General features: G+C 53.1%; 1 protein-coding gene across 1 annotated transcript in view; it reads left to right on the top strand.

Moving 5' to 3' along the window:
* Nucleotides 1-17,376, top strand: part of LOC121302186 (ankyrin-1-like) — a 50,324-nt gene that overhangs the window by 27,218 nt on the left and 5,730 nt on the right. The window contains exons 24-40 of the mRNA XM_041232003.1: nucleotides 1-115; nucleotides 587-674; nucleotides 2,181-2,296; nucleotides 2,572-2,796; nucleotides 3,221-3,375; nucleotides 3,521-3,732; nucleotides 4,154-4,358; nucleotides 5,709-5,805; nucleotides 6,100-6,328; nucleotides 7,243-7,371; nucleotides 7,496-7,615; nucleotides 7,724-7,808; nucleotides 8,881-8,955; nucleotides 9,518-9,649; nucleotides 9,960-10,106; nucleotides 14,205-14,718; nucleotides 15,094-15,400. Coding sequence (XP_041087937.1) covers nucleotides 1-115; nucleotides 587-674; nucleotides 2,181-2,296; nucleotides 2,572-2,796; nucleotides 3,221-3,375; nucleotides 3,521-3,732; nucleotides 4,154-4,358; nucleotides 5,709-5,805; nucleotides 6,100-6,328; nucleotides 7,243-7,371; nucleotides 7,496-7,615; nucleotides 7,724-7,808; nucleotides 8,881-8,955; nucleotides 9,518-9,649; nucleotides 9,960-10,106; nucleotides 14,205-14,718; nucleotides 15,094-15,400 — 2,951 coding nt within the window. The remainder of the gene's footprint in view (nucleotides 116-586; nucleotides 675-2,180; nucleotides 2,297-2,571; nucleotides 2,797-3,220; nucleotides 3,376-3,520; nucleotides 3,733-4,153; nucleotides 4,359-5,708; nucleotides 5,806-6,099; nucleotides 6,329-7,242; nucleotides 7,372-7,495; nucleotides 7,616-7,723; nucleotides 7,809-8,880; nucleotides 8,956-9,517; nucleotides 9,650-9,959; nucleotides 10,107-14,204; nucleotides 14,719-15,093; nucleotides 15,401-17,376) is intronic.

Below are 17,376 nucleotides of genomic sequence, written 5' to 3'. Positions count from 1 at the left end.
GAGAGGAGCTGCTGGGAGGAGATGGAGCTAAATACATGCAGCTGGACGACCTCAAGGACCAGGATGATGACTTCCTGTCCCCCAAGAAGACTCTGGAGAGCGGGCTGGTCACAGCGTAAGGATCACGGGGGGGGCTCCTTGAGTATAGCGTCACACTCATACCTTCAGAAGGAGGTCTGACACAGCGCTCACAGGTTCACTGCAGAGTCTGATCTCTTTGAAAAGTCCCGCGGCCCTCGGGCGACGGGTATTTTACTAACAGTTTATCATTCATTAAAATCCCTCTTGCTGTTGACCCTTTAGAAAAGTTTACCATCGTGAAAACAGAGGCATAAAATAACCAACAGAAAAGCCCAGAGATAAAAACAGGGCAAGCTGTGGTACATGCACTGTGAACGACAACATCTCCGCGGTAAGCTTATAGAAGGGTGTGTTTAACATTGCTCAGAATCACGAAAGAGATCTAGTCCATACTAAACAGATTGCTTTGCTGTCCTTGTTTGTCTGTTTGTTGCATGGCCAGTGACTCGGGCATCTCATTCCAGCGTTCAGCAGCGTGCTAAGGGCATTGTCGTTACTTTCACAGGCCATATTCCCCAGTCCTTCCCAGAATCCCCTGCGTCTCTCCAGAAACGGTCATTCTGAAAGAACAGGATATAGTTCATATGGAGCAGGTATTTGACACTGCACTCTATACTAATGTAAGATTATTATTATTATTATTATTATTATTATTATTATTATTATTATTATTATTATTAATAAATGTATTGTGGTTTGTTCTTTTTTTTTTTCTGCTTTGCGATGCTTTTGTGTAAATGTAACTAATACATTAGAAAGTGCATGGCATGATCCTGTCTGTTGATTCACAGCACAGGATAGAGAATCATCTTGTACTGCTCTGGCCAAAAGTTCTGCATCACCAAGAATGTCAGGCTTGAGATCATCATTTAAAAAAAACAAACTACATGAATATAATTTAGATCTTTTATTTAACATCATGAAATCAAGTGTGTTTTTGATATTTTTTCAAGTGCTTGGGAACACTCCAAAGCGGTGTGTGGTTCAATATGACGTTATTCAGCAGGTTTCACTGTATGACGCGAATGGGTTCGTTCTGTAGGGGGATGCTAAACGTTTGGCTGGAGCTGTGGAGTCCTGACTGGAAAGGGTCTCCGTCTGCCCAGAACAGAAAGCATCTCCCTCTCTCCCTCTCTCTCTCTCTCTCTCTCTCTAAGATTATTACCATCGCTCAGTAGGTCCCTCATTTCTGTAATGTTAAAGATGAATTGCATGTTTTAAATGTTTTTTTCGTTTTTTTTTAGCCCTCCCGAGAGAGGTCCTGTGATGAGCGCAGAGACATTGAAAACACGTGAGTCAAACGAAAAGCAGGATCCCTGAGAAGCAGCACCAGAGAGTGAGGACTACAACTCCCAGAAGCCTCCACACTCTGCCCATTGCTGCTTTTCCTGTCACTCACATGTTGTCAGTGTCTCTGCATTCATCATGTGACTGCTCTCATGCAGGAGGGGAAAGGGTCGTGGCTGTAGTTCTCATTGGAGGAACGGACTTGGGGGGGGGGGGTGCTCCCGAGCGGCGCATCGGCGGTTCCAGTCCAGGCTCTTCCACAGCCAATCATGGACGGGAGCTCCCAGGGGGCGGTGCACAATTGGCTGAGCATCGCCCCGGGAGGGAGGGATTAAGTCAGCCAGGGTGTCCTCGGCTCACCACGCACCAGCGACCCATATAGACTGGCCGGGCGCCTGCAGGCCAGAGTCGGGGGACAGCGCAGCTCTGTGTTGGCTGCATGGCGGGCCTGCAGAGTGAAAGTGGTCAGCTGACGGCACACATTCTGGAGGACAGCGTGCGCTCACCTTCGCCGCTCCCGAGACAGAGCTGGGGTGGTGGCTGTGAGCTGAGCCTAAAAAATACAATTTGACATTTCAAACTGGGAGAAAACCAGTAAATAAATAAATAAAATAGTTTACCATGTCCTGTGTGTCTTTCATATCGGGGAAACGAAGCGTCAGCAATACGAGCCAGGTAGAAAGATCCCAGATCTCCGTCGTTTCCAAAGACTTTCCCTTGTGAAGCATGGCTGCTGTTTATTAGCTTGACTGGGATCTGCAGACACTGGCTTGTCCCTGTGTGAGGTTCCCCTCTCTGCTTGTTTTCAACAGCAAATCCCAATGCACCCCCTGCCCAAGGAATACGATGAGGACTCGCTGATCCCCAGCAGCCCAGCCACAGAGACCTCGGACAACGTGAGCCCCGTGGCCAGTCCCATACACACTGGGTGAGAGCACCGCGCTGCAGGGCGGGGGGGTGGCAGTTATTTACACCGAATTAAGCAGAACACCAATTTGATTGGTTGAATACTTCAAGTGAATTAAAGGGCTACTTCACAGACAGTGGATCCCTTTAATCCTTTGTGTAAATGTGCTTTGCATTTGAGCGAGAGTCCCGGGGTGCAGATGCTTGTTTTCGTTAAAGGCGATTCGTCGCCCCGACGGGATCGCTCACATTGCTTGCTCAGTCGCGGTGTGTGCTGCTTCCCTGTTTCCCTGGCAGCTTCCTGGTCAGTTTCATGGTGGACGCTCGTGGAGGGTCGATGCGCGGCAGTCGGCACAACGGTCTGCGAGTGATCATCCCGCCCCGGACCTGTGCAGCCCCCACCCGCATCACCTGCCGCCTCATCAAACCGCAGAAACTCCCCACCCCGCCCTCCCTGGTGGAGGGGGAGGGGCTGGCCAGTCGCATCATATCCCTGGGGCCGGCTGGAGCACACTTCCTGGGGTGAGTGTGTAGTGAGGGCCGTGCACAACCTCTGTGCTGTCTCGCTGTGCTGTGCTGTGTCTCTGTGCTGTCTGCTGTGCTGTATTGCTGTGTCTCTGTGTGTGTGTCTGTGCTGTGCCTCTGTGCTATATTGCTGTGTCTCTGTGTGTGTGTCTGTGCTGTCTCGCTGTGCTGTGCTGTGTCTCTGTGTGTGTGTCTGTGCTGTGCCTCTGTGCTGTATGTGCTGTGTCTCTGTGCTGTGTCTGTGTGTCTGTGCTGTGTCTCTGTGCTGTATTGCTGTGTCTCTGTGTGTGTGTCTGTGCTGTGCCTCTGTGCTGTATTGCTGTGTCTCTGTGTGTGTGTCTGTGCTGTGCCTCTGTGCTGTATTGCTGTGCCTCTGTGCCACTGTGCTATGTTTTGACTATGATGTCTGCTGCTGTTGCAGGCCTGTGATTGTGGAGATCCCTCACTTTGCCTCTCTGGGCCAGGGGGATCGAGAGCTGGTGGTCCTGCGCAGTGAGAACGGCTCCACCTGGAAGGAGCATCGCAACAAATATGGAGAGGACCTGCTGGAGACCATCCTAAACGGCATGGACGAGGGTGAGCGCTGACCCAAACACTCGACACTGAGCACTGAGACACTGAGACACTGAGACACTGAGACACTGAACACTGAGACACTGAGACACTGCACTGAGACCAAGCACTCACCTGTCTCTCAGCTCTGCATGTTGCTGTTTTCCAGACCTGGAGAGTCAGCTGGAGCTGGATAAGAAGAGAGTCCGCAGGATAATTTCCACGGACTTCCCGCTGTACTTCGCTGTGGTGTCCCGCATCCAGCAGGAGTGCGATATGATTGGACCGGAGGGGGGCGTGCTCTGCAACAGGCTGATCCCATTGGTCCAGGCCACCTTCCCAGAGACAGCTGTGACCAAGAGAGTGCGGCTCGGCCTGCAGGTAACGCTGAGAGCCCTTCACTGCCCCTCGCTCTCTTCCATCTCTCAGCCTGCCCCTCCCTCTCTCCCGTCTCTCCCCCTGCCCCTCGCTCTCTCCCATCTCTCACCCTGCCCCCCTCTCTCTCCCATCTCTCCCCCTGCCCCTCGCTCTCTCATCTCTCACCCTGCCCCCCTCTCTCTCCCGTCTCTCCCCCTGCCCCTCGCTCTCTCCCATCTCTCACCCTGCCCCCCTCTCTCTCCCATCTCTCCCCCTGCCCCTCGCTCTCTCCCATCTCTCCCCCTGCCCCTCGCTCTCTCCCATCTCTCACCCTGCCCCTCGCTCTCTCCCATCTCTCACCCTGCCCCTTGCTCTCTCCTGTCTCTCACCCTGCCCCTCGCTCTCTCCCGTCTCTCCCCCTGCCCCTCCCTCTCTCCCGCTGCAGGCCCAGCCGGTCCCGGACGAGCTGGTGACGACCCTCCTGGGTAACCAGGCCACGTTCAGCCCGGTGGTGACGGTGGAGCCGCGCAGGAGGAAGTTCCACCGGCCCATCGGCCTTCGCATCCCGCTGCCCCCCTCCTGGAGAGAGAACCCGCGGGACGCAGGGGAGGGGGACACCACCAGCCTGCGCCTGCTCTGCAGCGTCATCGGTGAGACCCCCGCGCCCCCAGTGGGGGTCTTGGGGGTGTGGGGCGTGGGGGCTCTGGGGGCGTAAGGTGCGGGGGTCTCGGGGTCTTGGGGTGTGGGGCCGGGGCTCTGGTGCGTGAGGTGCGGGGTTCTGGGGTGGGGTGTGTGACGCCGTGGGCTCCTCTCCCCGTGGAGGTGCGGGGGTCTGGGGGTCTTGGGGTGTGGGCGTGACCCTCCTGGGCGTGAGGTGCCCCCAGTTGTGGGGGACTGTGGGGGTGGGGACGGTGGGGCGTCCACGCTGGGGGGTTGGGGTGTCCACACCCCGCGTCCCCCTGGTGAGGTGCGGGGGTCACCTGGCTGGCCTTGTGGGCTCTGGGGGCGTGGGTGCGGGGGTCTGGGGTCTTGGGGTGTGTGGGCTCTGGGGTCCGTGACACCCGGGCTGGGCACTCCACTGGGGTGTGGCGCTCTGGGGGCGTGACCCCCGGGGGTCTTGGGGTCTTGGGGTGTGGGGCGTGGCTCCTGGTGCGGGAGGTGCGTGGGTCTGGGGGTCTGCTTGGGGTGTGGGCGTGGGCTCTGGGGGCGTGGTGCGGGGGTCTGGGGGTCTTGGGGGTGGCGGGCACCTGGGCGTGGGGGCGTGGGCCAACCCGGGGGGCGTGAGGTGCCGGGGTCTGGGGGCACCCTGTGGGGCAGCACTCCACGCCCCCAGTACTAACCGCCACACCCCTCACCTTGGGGGGTGGGCTTGGAGTCTGGGGCGTGGGAGGTGTGGGGTAAACTGTGGTGTGGGGGCGGGACGTGGGGCGTGGGGTCTGGGGCGCTGCGGGGGTGTGGGTCTGGGGGCGTGAGGTACGGGGCCCCGCACCCCAGGTGCGCCCCTCGGCCTGTGGGTCCGGGGGGGGTGTGGTAAATCTACAAAACCCCCTGTACACAAAGCACCCTAATTCAGATTTTCAGATGGTCGTTCACCCCGCACCCATACCCCCTCACTACCGTTTTACGTGCCCGCCACTATCTATGTGGTCAACCCCAACTGCCCAGAGTTACCACACCCCTCACCCACATTACCAGTCCCGGTAGGACATTGAGTATCTGGAAAACTACAAAGCGCTGGTGTGTAATTCAATATGTCAACACGGCGTTATTCAGCACTTTCCAACCACGCCTCTGCAGGGTGATGCAAAACATTTGGCCCACCCTTATTAAAGTTTACCACAGGAAATGTGCGCAGTCATTTTGAACCCTCTGTGCTTTTCCCATGGATGTTTTTATATATGCTTTACCATACCTGTCATACCACTGGGGCGAATCAGGGTGCTATTAAAACCTGGAATGGGGTCGTCTTTCCATCTCTGATCTGAGCCTGTCTGTTGCAGGTGGCACTGCCCTGGCTCAATGGGAGGATATCACAGGAACCACCAAGCTGATGTACGCCAAGGACTGTGCCAGTTTCACCACCAACGTGTCGGCACGGTGAGGATCTGCAAGCCTGCCACGCTGTCAGTTACAGGGCCCTGGTCACTCAGAGCTGTTTAGGATTTAAACAGAGTCTGTTAACCACATTGCCAGACCATTGTTAACTCACAGCTACTCACCCGGACTGTGGAATATAGGACCTGTGAGAAGTAACTTACTGAAATATATCTCTTATTATAGTCCCATATCGCTGGGCTGAGCTCCGGGGCACACAGAGCTATCGGGGGATAAATCACCGTCCCATTCCCTTGAGTGCTGAGCCCTGTCCCGCTGCTCCTCTCCCCCTCTCAGGTTCTGGCTGGCGGACTGTCCCCGCACGGCCGAGGCGGTGAGCTTCGCCAACCTGCTCTACAGGGAGCTGTCAGCCGTGCCCTACATGGCCAAGTTTGTGGTGTTCGCCAAAATGAATGAGGCGCGCGAGGGTCGACTGCGCTGCTACTGCATGACTGACGACAAGGTGGACAAGACTCTGGAGCAGCACGAGAACTTCAGTGAGGTGGCACGCAGCCGGGACATAGAGGTGAGGGGAGAGGGGAGAGGGGAGAGGGGAGAGAGGAGAGGGGAGAAGGGAGACTGGAGCAGCACGAGAACTTCAGTGATGTGGCACGCAGCCGGGACATAGAGGTGAGGGGAGGGGAGAGGGGGAGAGGGAGAGAGAGAGGGAGGGAGAGAGGAGGGGAGAGGGGAGAGAGGGGAGAGGAGAGAGAGGGGAGGGGAGAGGGGAGAGGGGGGAGAGAGAGGAGAGGGGAGACTGGAGCAGCACGAGAACTTCAGTGAGGTGGCACGCAGCCGGGACATAGAGGTGAGGGGAGAGGGGAGAGGGAGAGGGGAGAGGGAGAGGAGGAGGGGCAGCCAGGCATCACGAACTCAGTGCCGACCTTTGAACTCAGTTGAGGACTAGAGGGGAGGAGGGAAAGCGGAAGAGAGGGGGATCATCGTCGTGTTCTTGAATCCCTTCCACCGGAGAGGTAGAGTCTGGGGAGAGTCGAGACTCTCTTGAGAGGGTCCTTAAGAAGTGACAAAATAGTAGAGGAGGAGAACGGGACCAAACACCCTCGGAGCAGCACAAGAACTTCAGGGAGGTGGCACGCAGCCGGGACATAGCAGTGAGGGGAGAGGGGAGAGGGGAGAGGGGAGGAGAGGGGAGAGAGAGAGAGAGGGAGAGGGGAGGGAGAGAGGAGAGGAGAGGTGGCACAAGAACTTCAGGGAGGTGGCACGCAGCCGACGGGAGAGAGGGGAGGAGATGGAGAACTGAGGGAAGAGAGGAAAGATCAATGATAAGACTGGAACAACATGAGAACTTCAGAGGAAAGAGAGAGCAAAGGGGAGGAAAGAGGGAAGGGGCCCCAAGGTAAGAGACAGACAAATAGAGAGACAGAGACGGGACATTGAGGACACACGTCACTGAGTCTCTCTCTCTCTCGCCCCCTGCAGGTGCTGGAGGGAATGCCGCTCCACTTGGAGTGCACCGGGAATCTGATCCCGGTTCGGAAAGCCACTCAGCAGCTCCGCAGCTTCAGCTTCCAGGCGTTCCGGGATAACCGGCTCCCCGTGTCCGTCAAGGTGATCCGATTATTATTATAAATCCCATTCATTCTGCATATAAAGAATCGCCATAGTAACCCAGTCTAAACGGATGAGTTACTGGTACAGTGCCAGTGCTGATTGTGTCCCCCTGTCCCCTCAGGTGCGGGACAGCAGCAAGGACCCCTCGGGATTCCTCTCCTTCCTGCGCAAGCCCACCAAGTACGAGGACAGCCAGCACGTGCTCTGCAACCTCAATATCAGCATGCCTCCCTGCAGCAAGGTACTGCCCCAGCCTGCACTGAGCCCTTTCAGTGAGGGGCTGGGACTGTAAAGACATGCGGAGCGTTTCACAGCCTGACCAGCCTCTCTGTGTGTGTGTGTGTCTCAGGTGGCGGCAAGTGAGGACAGGAGACGCACTCTTACACCGCTGGCTCTGAGAGAGCGGTACAGCGCCCTGAGCGAGCCCACCATGGGTAAGAACGTCTTCTACTGTTAGCACTGGACACCTGCTACAGACACTTCCATTAGCACTGGACACCTGCCACAGACACTTCCATTAGCACTGGACACCTGCTACAGACACTTCCATTAGCACTGGACACCTGCCACAGACACTTCCATTAGCACTGGACACCTGCCACAGACACTTCCATTAGCACTGGACACCTGCCACAGACACTTCCATTAGCACTGGACACCTGCCACAGACACTTCCATTAGCACTGGACACCTGCCACAGACACTTCCATTAGCACTGGACACCTGCCACAGACACTTCCATTAGCACTGGACACCTGCTACAGACACTTCCATTAGCACTGGACACCTGCTACAGACACTTCCATTAGCACTGGACACCTGCTACAGACACTTCCATTAGCACTGGACACCTGCTACAGACACTTCCATTAGCACTGGACACCTGCTACAGACACTTCCATTAGCACTGGACACCTGCTACAGACACTTCCATTAGCACTGGACACCTGCCACAGACACTTCCATTAGCACTGGACACCTGCCACAGACACTTCCATTAGCACTGGACACCTGCTACAGACACTTCCATTAGCACTGGACACCTGCTACAGACACTTCCATTAGCACTGGACACCTGCTACAGACACTTCCATTAGCACTGGACACCTGCTACAGACACTTCCATTAGCACTGGACACCTGCTACAGACACTTCCATTAGCACTGGACACCTGCTACAGACACTTCCATTAGCACTGGACACCTGCTACAGACACTTCCATTAGCACTGGACACCAGACACTCAGACGCAGAGCTATGAAGACCTGTGAAAGAGTGATTTCATATTAACTGTTACAGGCCATATCTTAGACAGTAAATATTTGGTAACTAGCAGAGTGATTAATTATGTGTTAATGGCCAGAACACTTTCATGGTAATTTGCTTAGAACTGTCCAATATCTCCTCCTCCCCCTCTCCATCTCTCTCTCCCTCCCTACCTCACCCCCTGCCTTTCCCCGTGTCTCCCTCTCTCCCTCTCCCTGCCTCTTGTCCCTCTCTCCTGCAGCCTCAAAGACTGCGATGGAGCGGACAGAGTTGAAAATGGCTCTCATATCGGAGCAGCTGGGACTCAGCTGGGCAGGTGAGGCTTCTAGAGTCGCACAAATGACTAGCAGGTATAAACTCTTGAAGAGTTTTAACTGAGAATTTCAAACCCTCGATCTGAACTCTGTACCAGCCCTATCAGCAGGGTCTCCTCTCTCTCTCTCTCTCTCTCTCTCTCTCTCTCTCTCTCTCTCTCTCTCATTATGCTGGAGAGCTCTTGATTCTTTGCTTTATTTTTCTTTTTTTTCTTTAAAGTAATCACTTCCTGCGTTGTAGGTCAGGTTTCTCTAATAGTCTGCAATTAGACCACGTTTTCGACACATATAGGGTTAAATTACATGGGAGCCTTTCCCCAACCCCCAACTGACTACCTGTCTGCGTGTCTGCGTGTCTGTCTGTCTGTGTGTCTGCGTGTCTGTCTGTCTGTCTGCGTGTCTGTCTGTCTGTCTGCGTGTCTGTCTGTCTGCGCGTCTGTCTGTCTGTCTGTCTGCGTGTCTGCGTGTCTCTGTGCATGCGTGTCTGTCTGTCTGCGTGTCTGCATGTCTCTGGGTGTGCGTGTCTGTTTGTCTGTCTGTCTGCGTGTCTGTGTGTCTCTGCAGAGCTGGCTCGGGAGCTGGAGTTCAGCGTGGATGACATCAACAGGATCCGAGTGGAGAACCCCAACTCCCTGCTGGAGCAGAGCTCCGCCCTGCTGAATCTGTGGGCAACACGCGAGGGCAAGAGAGCCAAGAGTGAGTCTCCGAGACGGGCAAAGCACTGCAGGGCACAGGGTGGGGGGCACAGTGCAGAGCAGGGGCAAGCGCAGGGGTGGGTACAGGCATGGGAAAGAACAATGCAAGAACACTCAACCCCTTTTAATAATGCCTGTCAGGAGCAGAAAGTGGAGTGACTCCATCAGGAGTTCTTCAGTAACAGTGAACAGGGATCCCTGAATGGAAAGATGTGTAGCAAAAGTATGCAGCGAGAAAAAAATGTGTGTGTGCGTGCTTGTGTGTGAGCGCGCGCGTGACTGACCTGCCCTCTTTCTCCCTCCCTGCCCAGTGGAGAGTTTATACACCGCCCTGAAGAGCGTTGACCGCACAGACATTGTTAACATGCTGGAGGGCTCTGGACCGCAGCCTCGCGGGCTGAAAGACAGCCGCCGCTACACTGAGCGAGACTACCTGCTGTCCCCCTCCATAATGAACGGTAAGGAGCCTGGACCCCCCAGAGCCCCCGATTCCCTCAGCACACCCCCCCTCCTTCTCCTCCTCCTCCTCCCTGCCCCGCGAGGCAGTGCTGTGATAGCCGGCTCCCTGCGGGTTTGGGGATATTAAAATATCCAATATGCGTTTTTAAACACATTGCACAAGGGCTCCCCCCTTGCCAGCCCACGCTTTGCTGCCTGAGCTGAAACAGAGCTTGAGAACGTCATAACCTCCTACTGCTGAGTGACTAGGGGAACGAAGCTACAATACAAACTAACTAGAATACCAACGAGGCCTGCAGAATGTTGGATTCAGACACAGAGGATTGTGGGACCCTGCAGCCTTAACCTGCTGTGTATATTCATTTATTTATTTATTCATCGAGTATTTGCTTTCACTAGAACGTACGTTGTAGTTTTGGTTCCAGTTAGTACATGATTGGAATCGCTAGTTCCGTTTTAGAACCCTTTAGCGCTGAATGCCTTCTACAGAACTCTCTGTTAATTCTATAGAACTGGAACTAACCTTCCAAAGAAAACCCAATGAAAGGGAAATGTTCCCGTTGATGACTTCATACAGACACCCAATCAGAGTGACAAGCCACGGTATACCATGTGATCAGAAACAGTGCAGTATCACAGCAGTGAGATAGAGGAGGACCCAGATACAGGGCAGCGTAGGACTTGTGTTTACTGGTGGTCATGTTATCAGGAGAGAAATAAAAGCAGAGGAAAATAATTCGTGGGTTATAAGTCGAGACATTAGAATTAACCCTTGCATGCCGTCACCCTGCTACTAAACTGCGTTCGTGGGAAACGGAATCTGAAAGAGAATGCTGCCTTCCTCTTGCTAGCTGTGTGTGATTGAATTGAAATGCGCTTCGGGAAATGTATGCAAGCTGCAGTGCCGGCCCCAGCTGTGTAGAGAAGAACCCCGCGGGGTGCTGTTTCATCTGATGGTGGGACTCTACTGCTCCAGCTCCAACTATTTCGTGTTCCTGTCTCTCTCTCTCTCTCTCTCTCTCTCCCCTTTTCTGTGTGTTTTTTTCCCCGAACACGTCATCTCGCGGCTGCGCGGCGGGCCCGCCCCCTGCCCCGCCCTCTATTCCTGTCACCTCTCTCCTCTGACCTCATGTTGACTGGCCCTGTCATCCTTTCTCAATGATCTCTCCTGTGGCCGCCTCTTCCTCCTCCTGCTCCTCCTCTGGGATCAGTGCATGCTCCTGACTGACTGCCCCGCTCTGTACCCGCCCCTCGGGGAGGAAAGAGCTCTCTGTCTCGTGGTGGATTTCAGTCCAGTACTAACGTTGTGTCTGTGCATGGCCTGCCTGCCTGCCTGTCTGCCTGTATCATCTTCTTCTGATCTGCCATGTACTTTCAAGATCTTCCATTGAGTGACAAAGTGGGTTCCCAAGTCCCCACCCCCGATATTCCAAAGGTTAGCGCGAGCCGTCCATAAAAAGAGGTGCACTGGAGTATACCATCCATTTGAGATAGAGGAGTAGCATCTTATTGTACGAAAGTTCTGAATTATCCCATACAGAAAAGTTCCATTATACTGTCAGCCCTGTAGAGACCCATGTTAACAAACAGTAGAGCGGTCCTAATACGCTAGCACACTGCACATCTGGTACTGCTAGGGTACTATGGGACTGCAGTGGATTACCAGCACTGTGCATTGTGTGTTTTTTCAATGGGTGATACTATTGCATTGCTCTTAAATTCGACCAGTGCAGCGTTTATGTCCCTAACTTGCAAAAAAAAAAAACTGGGGGCTACCATTTGAATACTTTTGTTGAGGGGTGGTTCAGGCAGGCTTTATTGTGTAATAGACCCCAAATGCAGTGGGGCTCCCCCTGGTGGACAGCTCACGCCAAACCCTTCTAGCCAGCAACAGGGGGAGTTTCATTTGTATTAATTTATTTAGTTGTTGATGATTTGTTTGAGTTTGTTTTCTGTTGCTGTGTTTGGGGGAAGCCACACAGTGGAAATCGAGTGAAGGTGCTCTCTCTCTCTCTCATTATTAACATCTTCTCATGACACCAGTGAGATGATTTCTGAGCCAGTAGAGAACTATGAAGGCCTTGCAGTATTTTGTGGTGGACAGGTTACTTGCAGGTTATTAAGGATTGCAGACTTTAACCAAACAGATAAAAAAACAAACCTCCTAATTTAGTTCTAGCTGTCTCTATAGTGGTGCATTTATATTCTAAGTAGGCAATTGTCATGCACTGATCACATTAAACGAACAGTTGCAGGATACAGTAACTGCCCCCTGGGAAGTTGTGGCATCCTCTAGGTGGCGCCACCAGTTTGCCGCAGTTCTAGCTCCAGGGTCACCATGTAGACTGTCTGCCATCAGATAGATGAACATTTCCTTCAATACCAGCCCGACCCAGTGGCGCCCAATATGGAACTTGATCAGATGACTCCAGCGCCACTAATTGCCAGCGTCCGTTATAGTCTGCCTGTGCTGGAACTGCAGCGCGGTCTCTGTCTGATTCACACGAGTGAGAGATGCTTCCCTACAGGGAGAACATCTTCTCACCCTCTGAATAGAGAAACCTGAGCCCCTGTCCTGCTCTGGGGACGCTTTTAGAGAGCTCATCACCCGCGGGGACCTTGGCGACGTGTCCTCTCCAGTTAATCCTGGTCACTGACACCCCCTGCCCACTCAGCACTGCAGCCCAGGCAGACAGATGAGATATCGGCTCAGGTTACTGCCAGCAGCCAACACCCCCCTCCTCCCTCCCTCCCCTGCGTCTGAGACAGAAACCAGCAGGGAAGAACAGGTCTCTTACTTTGGGATCCCATTACAATCCCAGTCCCTAAAGAAACCACAGCAGCATTACCAGCCATGGCAACACAATGGATTGGGAGCAGATATTGCACAGTGGTCAGATATATACTGGTGCTGATAGGGTACTATGGGACTGCAGTAGATTACCAGCAGTGTGGATTGCGTGTTCATAGCATAGTTATATCATTGCTATGTCGATATATGATACCAGTGTGGTACCATTCTATCAGTGGATCCCATTGTAGCTGCCCTTGTGCTGACAGTGCCTCTGAGTACAGATCAATTGCAGTGCCACTCTCTGCATAGCCTTTGAATGACTTGGCGAGGGATGTGTCTCGGCTACTTATTTAAAGAGCGTAAAGATACAGAGACATGCAGTGTACTGGGATTATTTTTTAAGCTTTGCAAACAGCATGAAGTACAGCAAAACTAGTCTTGTTTTCTAGTTATCTTTCTATGGAGTTATTAAAGGCCAGGCAACTCGAACTGGAGAGACAGCAGCTCCTATGAGAGCAGCGTGTCGCAGTCAGGGGACAGTGTTGAAAGTTTACAGGGGATTGTGAAAAGGTATTCCCAGCCGCTATATCATCATTTAATAAGAGCTGTACTGCGGAAATCAGGGTGCATGAAAGGGGCCGCTCATGGGTCAGGCAAAGGGCTGGGGAGCAGCGCACTGAGGACATGGAAATCCATCCAAAACAGGACCAAATCCAATTGTCAAGATCACAACCGAACCAAACTCAAATTCTGCTATCTGTACTCATCAGGGGGGTTTATTTAATGACCTTAACAATGCTGGATCTCAATACAGCCACTGCCTACAATGTACAAACCTGAATTTTTCAATTTTTCTATTGTACGGTGAAATGTTATTAAGTGAAAACTACCAGCATGATTAAGACAGAATTTGGTGGTGGTGGTATTTAGATTAGATCATTAAAATAGACCCCCCCCCCCCCCCAACATTCTTGAAATGAGTATTTTATCCACTTCCTCGGTGCCCCAGTGTAATTTTAAAGGATGCATTGCGCGTGTGCCTTGGGGCAGCAGGGAGTCTATCCCCAGTAACGCAGGCTGTGTTTTTTCTGCAGGTCCTTCACGGAGGCTCCCCCCCCAGCTCAATGCTTACCTTGTCGTGCCTTGTTGTGTCGTTACTGCCTGGTTTTGCTTGTGCCCCCACCTCCCCCCTGTGGCAGTGCTCTCAGAGGCTCCCTGAGTCTGCGGATCAGGCCGCACTGGGAGCTCTGGGAACACTGGCAGAGCCGGTGTCAGCATGCCGCTCTCTCTGCTCCCCGTGTAGGTTACTCCCTGGTTCAGGAGGAGCTCCTGTCCCCTGCCTCCATGCAATACATCCTGCCGTCGCCGCTGAGCACTGACACCTACTGGCAGGAGGTGTCCAGCATGGAGTGTGCCCCCATCGCCACCACGGAGGAGGACACGCTGATGGAGATGTCCGAGGTCCAGGTGTGGCCCCGGGGGCACAGCCCCTCGCTGGTCCCTGTGGAGGACTCATCCCTGGAGTGCAGCAACGCCGAGGACTCGGACGCAGGGCAGGCTGGAGCGGGAGGGGGCTCGCTGGACCTGGTGGAGGACGAGGCGGTGGATGATTCGGACGGGGCTTTCAATGGGCTGGACCGGGGTCAGAGGTCAAAGGGTAGGAGGGCGGCGCAGGAGCAGGAGCCGCAGGCTGCAGCCGCAGCAGGACAGAGTACCAAGGACGGGCTTTCTCTCGTTTCAGGACAGCAGCGGGTCTACGTGCGGCTCAGCGACTCTCCCGGACTCAACAGGGTGGCCGAGAGGAACGGAGCGGAGAGGTGAGTCCGTGTGACAGGGGGTCCCGTGGAGCTGCAGTAAGGAGGGGCTCAGTGCAAGAGCTTGGTGTTAGTATAGTAATACAGCACAGTACAGAACAGCACTACAGTCCGTGTTTAGTGCAGTACAGTACAGTGTAGGGAAAGCCGTTCTTTGATTAACCAACAGCGCCTGTGTGCTCTGCAGTACAATCAGTTTCCAGAGTTTATAAAACCTGCTGTTCCTGGAACCGAATGTGAAAAGTATTGATTGCTGTTTTTCAATAACACAAATCCATTTGAAGCACAGTGATACTTTTTTCTCCCTCGGCTCCCCCTTTCTCTATCACCCTCGGATGTCTCCCATCTTCACCCTATCCCTCTCCCCCACCGCTCCAGGCCTCGGGAGTCCCCTGCTGGGGGCTCGTTCCTCTCTTACCTGCAGGAGCAGCCCCTGTCCTCGTGGCAGCCCCCCCCTGAGTTCTCACAGAGCTGGGTTCAGCAGCGGCAGCAGCGCGTGGCCGAGTCGATGATGTCACCGGTGCATGCCGCAGACCCCAGCCAATCACACGTCTCCCAGGAGTCCCTGCAGCAGCCAGTCCGGGACATGGGCCACTCAGAGATCCTGCGAGGTCACATCCTGTCCACACAGCCCTCAGACAAGGGGCTGGGCGTCCAGCAGAGGAGCTGGTTCGGAGCAGGGCAGGTGAGCCAGGCTGGTAACGATGCACCATCTCCCAGTTTGACATCCTTTAACAATGAAGGGATAACGACATCGCTGTGGCGGTAAGAATGGAACACCTGAATCAATAAAGCCAGAGACCGGAGTTCAAAGAACATGCCACAGCAATGCCATTATCACTATTACAACACGACATTTCAAAGCTGTTTATGTGTTTGTCTGAATCGTTTCAGTGCAGTCTACTGAAAGAGTTTTCCAGTGCAGGGCTCGAAGCATGATGCTGCAGCTCAAAAAAAGGAATAGACATTAGTTACAGCAAATTATAGTAACTCTGTTCAGGGAAGATCATTCAAATTGCACGGTCTGTTTGAAATGCAAATTTATAAACAGGAGTAACTCCAGCTAAAGCAAGACTTCTCCACGTGGTAATTAGTGCAGTGCGCTGTGTACAGAGCAGAGTTCTCTGCTGACGCTGTGGATCAGTGTGCGGAGACCAGGGAACTCAGGAGGACGTTTACAAATGAACAGGAGCGGTGTCTAAGCGAGGGGCTGTGTCAATAATAACAGGACTCCCCCGCCTCGTCCTGCCCACCCCAAGAAGGGCACAAGCACATGGTTTCCCAAATATAGGCCCCTGTCCCGTCCCGTTCTGTCACTCTATACTCAGGAACCTAGACAGCTCACTTCTGACCGTATTGGCTAGCAGATACAGGTATACGGACACAGAGCAGGCTAGCAGATACAGGTATACGGACACAGAGCAGGGTAGCAGATACAGGTATACGGACACAGAGCAGGGTAGCAGATACAGGTATACGGACACAGAGCAGGGTAGCAGATACAGGTATACGGACACAGAGCAGGCTAGCAGATACAGGTATACGGACACAGAGCAGGGTAGCAGATACAGGTATACGGACACAGAGCAGGCTAGCAGATACAGGTATACGGACACAGAGCAGGGTAGCAGATACAGGTATACGGACACAGAGCAGGCTAGCAGATACAGGTATACGGACACAGAGCAGGCTAGCAGATACAGGTATACGGACACAGAGCAGGGTAGCAGATACAGGTATACGGACACAGAGCAGGCTAGCAGATACAGGTATACGGACACAGAGCAGGCTAGCAGATACAGGTATACGGACACAGAGCAGGCTAGCAGATACAGGTATACGGACACAGAGCAGGGTAGCAGATACAGGTATACGGACACAGAGCAGGCTAGCAGATACAGGTATACGGACACAGAGCAGGCTAGCAGATACAGGTATACGGACACAGAGCAGGCTAGCAGATACAGGTATACGGACACAGAGCAGGCTAGCAGATACAGGTATACGGACACAGAGCAGGGTAGTCAGTATTGACACATTATCTACTGAATGTGTTTTTGAACCAGATTTCAGGTGAAAGTCAATACAAATAGAAAGCTTTCATTGTAGGCTGACTCTTGCTTTAAATTGTCTGATCAAAGCTTTAGCATTCCTAGTGAACGTGGTTTGTTTTTGTTTTGTTCTTTTTTATCCTATGTGTGGAAGCCCTGAACAGAAAATGTGATTTCCGTGAATCAGTGGTGCTTGGTCGTTCTTTGATATAAAATATGATATGCTGGAATAATAATTAGGAACTTACCAGGTTTATTAAAAAACTAAAATAATTCAATACATTCGAAGCTGGGAAGTTACCATGTGTCAGGATTTCAGGATGTTAAACAGGCAGCTTCATATTACATACAAAAATGTATCTAGTGAACGCAAGGCCATTGCAAATTGTGGCGAAATGTAAAGGATTTGGGTGTGGAAGACAGCAAAGGAAATAAGGCACAATTGACAAAGTGTGCAAGTATTGTGAAAGAAAAAAAAACAATGCAATATTTGCATGCAGTACATAAAAAGCGAAAGCCCTGGAAAAAATAAATAACACAGTGTGCTAGCGTGTCAGAACCACTGCACTGTGCAGCATCTGCTCCCAATGCATTGTGTTGCCATTGCTGT

Source organism: Polyodon spathula, chromosome 29 (genome assembly GCF_017654505.1).
Source record: "Polyodon spathula isolate WHYD16114869_AA chromosome 29, ASM1765450v1, whole genome shotgun sequence".
NCBI classification, from domain to species: Eukaryota; Metazoa; Chordata; class Actinopteri; order Acipenseriformes; family Polyodontidae; genus Polyodon; species Polyodon spathula.
This window is presented reverse-complemented; position numbering and strand designations above follow the sequence as displayed.